This window comes from Biomphalaria glabrata, chromosome 1, assembly GCF_947242115.1.
Source record: "Biomphalaria glabrata chromosome 1, xgBioGlab47.1, whole genome shotgun sequence".
NCBI lineage: Eukaryota > Metazoa > Mollusca > Gastropoda > Planorbidae > Biomphalaria > Biomphalaria glabrata.
In genome coordinates this window covers 75,265,226-75,275,871 of record NC_074711.1, presented here as the reverse complement: position 1 = coordinate 75,275,871, position 10,646 = coordinate 75,265,226, and the positions used below count along the sequence as shown (strand labels likewise).

At 37.1% G+C, this 10,646-nt stretch overlaps 1 protein-coding gene across 4 annotated transcripts in view; it reads left to right on the top strand.

The window, feature by feature from the left end:
• Positions 1-5,975: 5,975 nt before the first annotated feature.
• The window catches only part of LOC106077712 (uncharacterized), a 24,078-nt gene continuing 19,407 nt past the window's right edge, over positions 5,976-10,646 (top strand). The window contains exon 1 of one of the 4 annotated variants that reach the window (XM_056014335.1): positions 5,976-6,083. In XM_056014335.1, the coding sequence (XP_055870310.1) occupies positions 6,047-6,083 (37 nt within the window). In that variant the 5' untranslated portion in view covers positions 5,976-6,046. The other 3 variants (XM_013238440.2, XM_056014349.1, XM_056014341.1) reach the window with 3 other exon arrangements.

The window sequence follows — 10,646 nt, the reverse complement described above, 5'->3', positions numbered from 1 at the left end:
CATGGCTACATGCGACTGCCTTGTCGTGCGGTATGCGCTAAGGACTGTCGATGCATAGACTTGAGACCATGGCTACATGCGACTGCCTTGTCGTGCGGTATGCGCTATGGACTGTCGATGCATAGACTTGAGACCATGGCTACATGCGACTGTCTTGTCGTTGGGTATGCGCCATGGACTGTCAATGCATAAACTTGAGACCATGGCTAAATATGGCTGCCTTGTCGTGCGGTATGCGCTATGAACTGTCGATGCATAGACTTGAGACCATGGCTACACGTGGCTGCCTTGTCGCAGTATGCGATACGGACTGTCGACGCATAAAATTGAAACCGTGGCTACATATGGCTGCCTTGTCGTGCGGTATGCGCTAAGGACTGAAAGGTACCAGGTTCGAATCCTGCCCGCTACCATAGATCCCCCATCGCACTTGGGAGGTTTCGCTAGGAGGATATTTTTTGAATCCCAAGGAACATCCAAAACACGTTAAGCATTGTATAAAACAAACATGTAGGCTATATTACTGTCATCTTCATCATGTTAAAGAAAGATCAAATTGCAATCGTTAAATTCTTCTTACGGTCACTGAAAAGCACGGTCTTTTGCTTTATGAAATACGATTATCTGTCTGTTCCAGTTTCTTGATGTTTTCTTGAGTTGAGGGGTCCCAAACAGATGATGCATATTCTATTATTGGCCTAACCAAGGTTAAATAACATTTTAGTTTTATTTTCTTATTTGATTTATAGAAAGTTCTTTTAATAACCCCTAATACTTTGTTTGATTTTTTGATAGTAATGGTTTATTGTTTCAGTTGTGTAGATTATGTATCATATACAGGGGCGGACTGGCTATATGGGCAAACGGGCAAATGCCCGGTGGGCCGGTACCAAATGGGCCGGTCTGGTCGCGACCAAAGAAAAAAAAAATTAACGCAGACAACTTAAAAAAAAAAAAGTGACAGCAGCAAGACACAAAGGCCCGAACACGTTTTCTTGTTTTTTTTTTTTTTTTTTTTTAATTCTTATTACAATTAATTTTGTTTGAAATTCATCAAGAGTAAGCAGCAAAAAAAAAAAAAAAAAAAAGCGCGAAAATTAGAAATTAACTTTAACACATACACACAGCCGCGAAATTGCAAACCACCCTACTTATTCACAGCTCAATAGGGGTATAAAGCTATTCTTTCTGCGATTTGATAAGAAAAAGTAAGTTTCTTTTTATTTATTTTTAATAACATAGGTCTAAAAATACTACACTTAATTAAAATATTTAATAAAAAAAAATAAATCTAGATCTAAATCAATTTTTATACAATTATAATTAATGCAAATTTATGCTTAGTAAAAATAATAAGGCTAGTCTTCGAGTCCGAAGATTATAGTGAGGAATGCAGTATTTCCCTTAACTGCGCAGCCCCAGCTCAGACCAACATATTTTGACACATCCAGGGCAAACATAACCATTGTCCTCAGGTGGTCGATTTAGATTTTACACTCGCCATCTACGTTTGTCCTCGGCAGCAGATTTTCTTTTGCTCTCAAATGTGTATAACGCGGCCTTCGTGAGTGACCTCCAGCTGTCTCGTTCTGAGGCCGTATGTAACCAGGTGCTCTCTTCTATGTCAGCCAAGGAGAGTTGACGCCTAAGCTGGTCTTTGAATCGTTTCCGTGGGACACCTCTGTTACATCGACCACCTTTTAGCTCACCAAAAAAGACTGCCTTTGGCATACGTTCGTCTCCCATACGGGATACGCGGCCTACCCAGCGTAACTGTCGGACCAAAAGAAGTCCCTCTATACTGTCCATACCGGCGTTCGCAGAGGACATCGCTGTTTGTAGTGCGGTCTTGCCACCGTATGTCCATGATAGAGCGCTAGCATCTTTGGTAGAAGCGCTCAAGAAGTCTTAGATGTTTCCTGTATAGTGTCCATGTCTCAGAGCCATACAGAAGGGTTGAGAGAACCACCACCTGGTTTTTGTAGGCATGCGGAGCGATCTGTTCCGCCAAACTCTCGCCTGAACGCGTCCAAAAGCGCTACTAGCCCTGGCCAGACCGTTATCAACTTCCCTTGAAAGTGAGGCGTCATTTGACACTATACTACCTAGATATGTGAAGTGGTCTACCACATTAAGGTCCGTTTACGGTGATCCTTGGGGCTGAGTATGTTTTATTTGGTGACTTCTGGAACATGACTTCTGTTTTCCCGAGGTTTATACATAGACATAAAGAGGCGGCAGCGTATGCAAATTCGTTTATCGCGTTCTGGAGGTCATGTTAATTGTGAGCTAGCAGGGCGCAATCATCGGTATAGAGTAGCTCCGTTATGACCATCTCCTTTGTTTTTGTATGGGATAGTAGACGTCGAAGATTGAACACATTGCCGTCAGAACGAAACCGGATATAGATGCCTTCGTGCAATCGCTGCCTCATTTGACCCAGCATTACGCCAAAGAAGATAGCGAATAGAGTAGGAACAAGTACACAGCCCTGCTTCACACCATTTTCTATTGGGAAGTGATAAGAAAGGGCACCATTGTGTCTGATCTGGCCTCTTTGACCCACGTGAAGCTGCTTGAGAATGGAAAGGAACGTAGGTGGGCATCCCAGCCTAGCTAAAATCCTCCACAAACCATCGCGACTGTGTCGAAAGCCTTGGTGAGGCCCACAAAGGCAGCGTATAGGTTTAAGTTCTGCTCTTTGCATTTTTCTTGTAATTGTCGCAGAACAAATATCATGTCAGATGTACCTCTACCGGCTCTGAAACCACATTGGCTTTCAGATAAGACCTCGTCCACTAAAGAGTGGGTTAGTCGGTCGAGCAACTTAGTATGAAGTCATTAATGATGAAAATTATTACAATAATTACAATAATTTATATAGCGCTGTCACATCCGATATTTAATGAAAGGAGTTTTATATTTTCAATAATGGGTCATGGTATATTCCTATACAAATGGCGTTTTTGAGAATGTACTAGGAGGAAGCAAGAGCTTTTCACATTAAGTAAGTGCCTCTCTAACCGTTCTACTTTCTCTTGTCTTTTAATGGAATGGGTTGCCAGAGTCAGCCAGGAAAACCAATGATTTAGTATATTTTAAGTCACAGATCAACATACATGACTAGATTGACACATGAAATGCGTAAGACGTAACAATTTTATTTTTTGAAGAAACGTCTGTAATCTGTAAGTAATACCAAAAAGCTTCAAACTCATTAGGCTGCTATTGTATTGTTTATAGTTTTTATAAATAGAATACATTATGTAATCCTACGAATGCATACATCCAGTTTTCGATGCATTATCAAACTTTATATATTTTGTAGAGAATTAGGCTTACACCTATAATATAACAGATGGGCGTAGCCGGGAGGGGAGGGTCTTCAAACCATCAATTGCCTCAGACCTCATTGTCTGAAAGGGAAATTTTACTTACTGCCCAGTGCAGCCAACTTAAGCAAACTACAGTCACCAAATTTCATGAGCGTAGCCAAAAGGGGTTTTGTGGTTTCTCTTCCCCCTCCAGTACAAAAACTAAAGCATTTTACCATTTTCTACCAGTCGCTAGACTCCATTGAATAGCAGATTTGGTTTTTGAATTTTTTTAGCGAAAGAGTACGTAGCAGGCTAATTGCACTGTAGATACCTCAGAATATGCATTTTTAAAGCTTAAAATAACGGAAATAATTCTTTGTTCCGGGGCTTCGCCCCGGACCCCACTAGGAGGAGCTCACAGCGCTCCCCCGGACTTCCTAGCTGCCCTTTGGCGGTGTGTACTGTCTTTCCACTAATTATAGGAAGAGAGTATTCTAGGCTAGAAAAAAAAACGTTTGAAAGAATGAAAGATCCGAATGTAATGAAGGTTAATTACATACACACACACACACATATATATATGTGTATATAAATTGCGGAGTGGGATAAAAATCCCCCCCCCCACCGAAAATATATAACATGCCATTTGTGGGCCGGTTTATATGGTAATGCCCGGGCCGATTTTGATACCCAGTCCGCCCCTGATCATATATTGTCATCATTAACACACTTTCAGTGTTTTGCGTTTCAACTTCATTACATTCATAAAGTAATTCTGCGTTTCAAAATGTAGTCACTAATTCAGGATACGCTGGAAGCACTAAGTTACACAAAGTAAACACTGGTACAAGTAAATATTGCACATATCATTATATAATATATATATATAATTCGGTCCGTCGTGGTTCGATGATGACCACTTTCGTCATCCAGGAGGGCTGAAGACTTCAGGCAACCCATTCCTTGCTCTAATAGCGCTATGGAAGAAGGAGCATTTGTACAAATTTGTCCTAGCATATGGAACGAAGAATGTGCCTTTATCTTTGTGTCTTTCTGAGTATTTTTGTGTCTGTTCCTGTTTCTTAATGTTTTCTTGAACAGAGGAGGCATATTCTATTATTGGCCTAACCAAGGTTAAATAACATTCTAATTTTATATTCTTATTTGATTTATAGAAATTTCTTCTAATAAACCCTAATGCTTTGTTTGATTTTTTAATAATTTCATCAGTATGAGGATTCCATGACAGTTTTTCATTTATTACAACACCTAAGTATTTTGTGTTTTTAGTCTGTGTTACTGGTATACCATGAATAAGATAAGTGGAATTAATTAGTTTTAGTTTTTTTTGTTACTCTTACTGGCAAAATTCTGGGTGGAAAGACAAGCTCCAATTTGATTCCCATTTCTGTAATTCATCATCTAATTCTCTATAAAATTTCTGCTTCTTATGTTGTTTTTATTGTTCTATATATTATGCAATCGTCTGCAAATAATCTGACTTTTGTTCCTGAACTAATGTAATTTGGTAAATCATTTATGTAAATTAAAAATAGTAGTGGACTGTTCCTTGAGGTACACCTGAGTTTACTGTTATTGGTGTTGAATTAGAACCTTTTATTATTACAGTTTGTTCTCTCTCTATCAGAAAATCCTTAATATACTGATGCAATGGACCATCAATGCCAAAATATTTTAATTTTTTAAGCAAACTATAGTGGTGAACTTTGTCAAAAGCCTTGGAAAAATCTAATAAGATGGCATCTATTTGCTCAATATTATCTAAACCTTTTGAAAAATCATCAATTAGTCCTATTAACATGCAAAGGCTTAGGCTAAGAATGCAAGTAATTCAAGCCCTATTAAGTTAGTATATGGCCTATTCTATTTTTAGAAGAAGAGAAAAAGACGTTAGTGTTAGTCAATAGCAACATGAGATTTAGATATAGGTCTACTTTGGGTCATAGATATAAAATTACCAGACCTCTTATAGTTCTTTTTTTTTTTTTTTTTGATATGCTATTCTTTTCAGACGTGCATCGTCCACAAAGATATTTCGAGATAGATAGGATAAGAAGATTTGTTTGATTTCTGTAACTGCAGATACATTCTTCTTCTGAACTACGTATATTTGTGTCTTATAGGCTACTACGACTAATACAATCATTTTTTTAATTTTTAAAATATATGCTATATATATATATATATATATATATAATTCAACATATAACCTAATACTTTTATTCTTCACCTCATCTATTCTATGTCTAGATGAAGGTCTAGTCTTTATAGTGTTCCCTAGCAGTTATTTTGTAATCTAAAAAGAAAATATTAATAAGCTGTCTAAAACGATGTAGTAGGCTACAACAGTAGGCTACAATCGAAAGTAATAAGCCTATTTATAAGAATGCTGGAGGTTAAAAGAAAGCAGCATTTTGTGCTATTAAACTTTGTTTTGGCTTTATTAAAACAAATATATATATGTAAGATATCGCGTAAGAATTGGTAAGAATAAAAAAGATCGATTTGGATGAATTGAACTCTGTTCCATTCTTATTCCACATGCTAATTCATTTTGTTTAAAAAGTATAAGTAGCCTAATCTTTCTTTCCTAGCACCATTAGACGAGCTGCCTGTATCAACCAGGAAAATCAGCTGTGTGCAGGAAAGCGCTGGTGTTAGTAGTGTCGAACCATAGACATATAGCCTATATAGGCCTAGGCCTATATATGTGTCGAACTAATCTTGGATTACTACCTAGTCACGGTTGGTATAAGTGCTTTGTCGTTTCATATTGTATTGTGCATACGCGTGAACTTTTTTGTTTGCCATTAATGAAATGATCTATTTTTAATGAAGTAATACTTAGATTATTGACTCTATTAAACAAAATAAAATTTTAACTTTTTAGGGAAAGAAAAGGTTAGGCATCATAATATCTGGTCTTGGTCGAGATCTCTAATCCATTTTGATAAACCAATGATGAAGTGCTACGGAGAGCAGGGTGCCAGGACATCCGCTGTGTTATCAGTAGCAGATGCCTATAATTATCTATAGTTGGCTTGACCACGCTCAAAGAATGCCAGAAGGTAGACTTCCACAAGACTTTGGCGATCTAACAGAAGGCAGGTCGCCTACTTTTACGTTATACGGATGTATGTAAACGCAACATGAAGATCTTCAAAATCGACGCAAGCAGCTTGGAAAAATTGGCACTATATTAGTATATAGATCATGGGCGTAGCCAGGATTTTTTTTCGGGGAGGGTTTTTGGGGGTGGGGGATTCCCCCCCGACCCCCCCCCCCCCCGCGTAAAAAAATTATATATATATATATATGTGTGTGTGTGTGTATATAGTTAATCTTTATTACATTCTGACCCTTTCGGAAGATGTTTATTGTTCATTGTAGACTCCCCGCCCTTGCTAGCAAGGGGGTCTGGGGGAGTTCGCAGCGCCGAGCACTATTTCTGGCATTGAAAGCCAACAAAATGCATATTCTGAGGTATCTACAGTGCATTATCTTGCTATTAAAAAGTTTTATTTCAAAAACTTAATGTCCTATTCTTACTGACTTAGACCCTCTCGCGCCGTTCGGCGCATTTTCCGGCAAGCTGTTTCCGCAACTCTTATTTTGCGTAATTCATTTTGTGTGAGAACATGTCCCGCAAAACCTCTGTCACAACCTTACTAAGGATTCGACTCCTAGTTCGGCATATGATTTCTTTGATTTAGACCCGATCTCTATGACTGACTCCTAAAATCTGTCTTAGCCATCTTTGTTGAGACACATTTAATGATTTTCAATTTCGGCAGAAGACTATTCACACTTTATTAATGGAGCCCAAGCCACTGGTAGAAATTTGTAACCTTTCTTGACTACGCTCTTGGAATTACATGCCTGTATTTCGCTTTAGATTTTATATCGAAAAGGAAAGTTTTTTCGTCAAATCATCTGTTGAGGGGTTTTAAACTAAGAAATCTGTGGAGTTTTTTTGTTTTGTTTTTAATTCAAAACCCCATTTAGCTACGATCATAGAATTTGGTGACTGTAGTTTGCTTTAAAATAATATTGAAGAGAGAGGTTTTCAACTCTAAACGCTCTGTAGGGGAATTTTAAACTCAAAACCCCTTTGGCTACGCTCATAGATTTTATAGTGTGTAATTTCCTTTTTTTTTATATTGAAGAGGTACTTTTTAGCTTCAAACCCCAACTGGAGGGGGGGGGGAGTTAAACTCAAAACCCCTTTGGCTACGGTCATAGAATTTTGAGTGTGTAATTTGCTTTTTTTATATTGAAGATTGGGTTTATCGTAAATTTTGGAGGGGGTTTTAAAATCAAAATCTTCCTCAACTGTGCTGTTGGAATTTGGGGATTGTTGTTTGCATTTTTTTTTGTTTTGTTTTATAGAAGAGGGGGATTTAACTGCAAAAACCTCTGGTAGGGGGTTTAAAATTCAAACCCCCCTGTAGGGGGTTTTAAACTCAAAGCCCCCTGGTAGAGGGATTTGTATCTCAAAACCCCCTGATAGGGTTTTTTTTTATCTCAAAATCCCCTGGTAGGGGGATTTAAACTCAAAACCCCCTGGTAGAGGGTTTTTAACTCAAAACTGCCTCGGCTGTGCTGTGGTAAGTGATGATTTAGTATTAAAATCTCACCTAAAATAAACAAAATGAAAGCAAAAATCAGTCACTTAATTCCGTTCCCCACCCCCCCATAGGGGGGGGGGTTGAACCCCAAGAACCCCCCCTGGCTACGCCCATGATATAGATAGATCCACTTGAAGAGCGAGTATAAAGGAAACCTAGGTTCCCGGATTGCAGACGCCAAACACAACAGTAGTAGAAAGAAGGGTTAAAATGCAATGGTGCCTGGTGATTTATACATATGCCCAACCTGTGACCGCAGATGTGCATCAAGAATTGGCCTCTATAGTCACACAAGAAGTTGCAAAAGGAAAGATCGTCTCTCGAAACGTAAAATGCCACAGACTGTGAGAGAGAGCGTTGGTAGCACACTCATGTTGTCGTTCACTAAGTCACTGACCTGTAAAATAGTCTTATCATGCATTAAATGTAAACAACATTGAAAAAGGTTGCAGAAGAATCCTGGACGCGGTATTTTCAATTCTAAAACTACGATAGATTTATAGATCTATTAGTAGATTAAGTAGATCTAGATCTAAGACTAAGTCATTGGTTTTCCTGGCTGATTCAGGCAACCCATTCCATTCTCTAACGTAAGGTAAAGGTACTAGGTGACTAGGCTAGGGACTCTAGCTCTACCTCTAGACTCTAGGCTAGTACTCCTAGTCCTAGGCTCTAGTAGAGGCTCTAGATCTAGACAATCTAGATTCTACTAATTCTAGATTCTAGATTGAAAGATTTTAGATAGAGATTCTAGATCTAGATCTAGATATATAGATCTAGTAATCTAGTATTCTTTAATTTCTTAGTTATTCTACTGATTCTAGATCTAGATGATAGATCTATATATAGATATATATATATATATATATATATTATAATAATATATATAGTAGATTCTTATATTAGGCACACCGTATTCGGGAACTAGATCTAGGTCAAATTTTTATTTTATTTTTTAAAAGTAAAGTAGCTATACTATAAATAATACATAAAACACTAAACCATAATAAATGATAATTTATAAATAGAAAAACAAAACCAACTGAATGATACAAACTTCACAAAGAATAGTGGCACATTCCTTATTCAAGTTATTGAAGTTATTCCATATGATTATGCTAGGAAGTAGAACAAATAGAATCTGTATAAATTTATAATAAATCTAAAACAAATTCGTACAACGTAACAAGTGACTGTGAAGTCAGAAGTGCTCCTTTTTAGGCTTTTTCACTGTTAGACTGTTCTGAGTGTTCTTCCCTAGCTAGATCTAGGCTGACTACGATAACAGATTTCATTTAAACAGGTCGTGGCTTAAAATAATTTTTACAACCCATTAATGTAATTTTTTCATACACAAATATATGATTTGCACCTTAGTTAATCTTTTAGATATTTTCCTGCTATTCAAACGAAAAAGTGTTGTATTAAATGTCAATGCTTATTTAAATAGCTTCATTTTGTCTACATGTAACTATATTTAACAAAAAAGAATTTAGACTGCACAGCATTGATTATTTAAAATTGAGATTCATTCCTTCTTTGTTAAACAAGCGGTTGCCTAAGTGCCTTTTTTAAGATGATTTGAAACCAATTACACTGGAGGATCATCTGAGACAATGCCACACTGACAAAATAGATAAAGATTTGAAAAACTTTCGAACACTAAAAGATAAAGTTTAGAATAGAATCACAAAATCTCTCTTCCACATCCTATAGAGAAGTTGATGGTTTGTGAGCATCTTACAATATCTCTTTCATCATCATCATCTCTTTACTTATAGCGAAATATGGAAAACACTAAAGATAAAACATTAATTTTACCAGCAGTTGTAGTTTTAAACACTCTTTTACACAAACCTACGTCTGAGATTAATAAAAGAATTTCTTTTAGCAACACTACAATTCAAGGGCACATCGGTTGCATGCATTATAAAATTTAAAGTTTCTTAGGTAATTCTTTGCAAACGACATATATACAGTTTGGGATCGGGTTCTGACAGGGTATAGTGCTGGGAGCTGCAAACTGCATAAGGGTCGTCGGCTCCATATTTTTCCTAAGGATTGACCCACAAAACCTTTCTCATGTTTGAGTATAGTTGCAAGGCAGCAAAGTTTTGAAGTCAGTTTTCCTTCTGCTAGGTGGGTAGCAAGCCAAGGCAAATGAGCCCTTCCTGCTCGAAACTTACTGGTATAGGCGACAGTTACTTGCCTTCGCCCCTTCTCTTAGTGGAAACAGTTTGAGATGTTTGAGCCACACGTGGTAGATCAACAAACACACAAGAAACTACATTTGGAGAAAAATTTTGCAATGATTCTTAAGGCAAATTAATTAATTAATATTTCAAGGACTACTTCATAGAACAACAATCTCTATATGAAACATAATATCCATAACAATGGATGATAAACCTGAAAAAAAACACATTTCCAGTGTGTTTAGTGATAAAAGCAAAACACATTAATTGTTATTTTAATTAGTTTAAATTTGAATCTTTTCAATAAAAAGATATATCTCCATAACTTCATATGTAGCTTTGAATTACTTTTCACTCTTCAACTCACTACAGTTAGAAATAAGGTTTAAAAAAAATGTTGATGAATTTGCAAAAAAATTGCAAGTTAAGCAGGGGGTCTACCGAAAACCAGAAAGCATGGCAAGGGGTCTACGAGACAAAAAAGT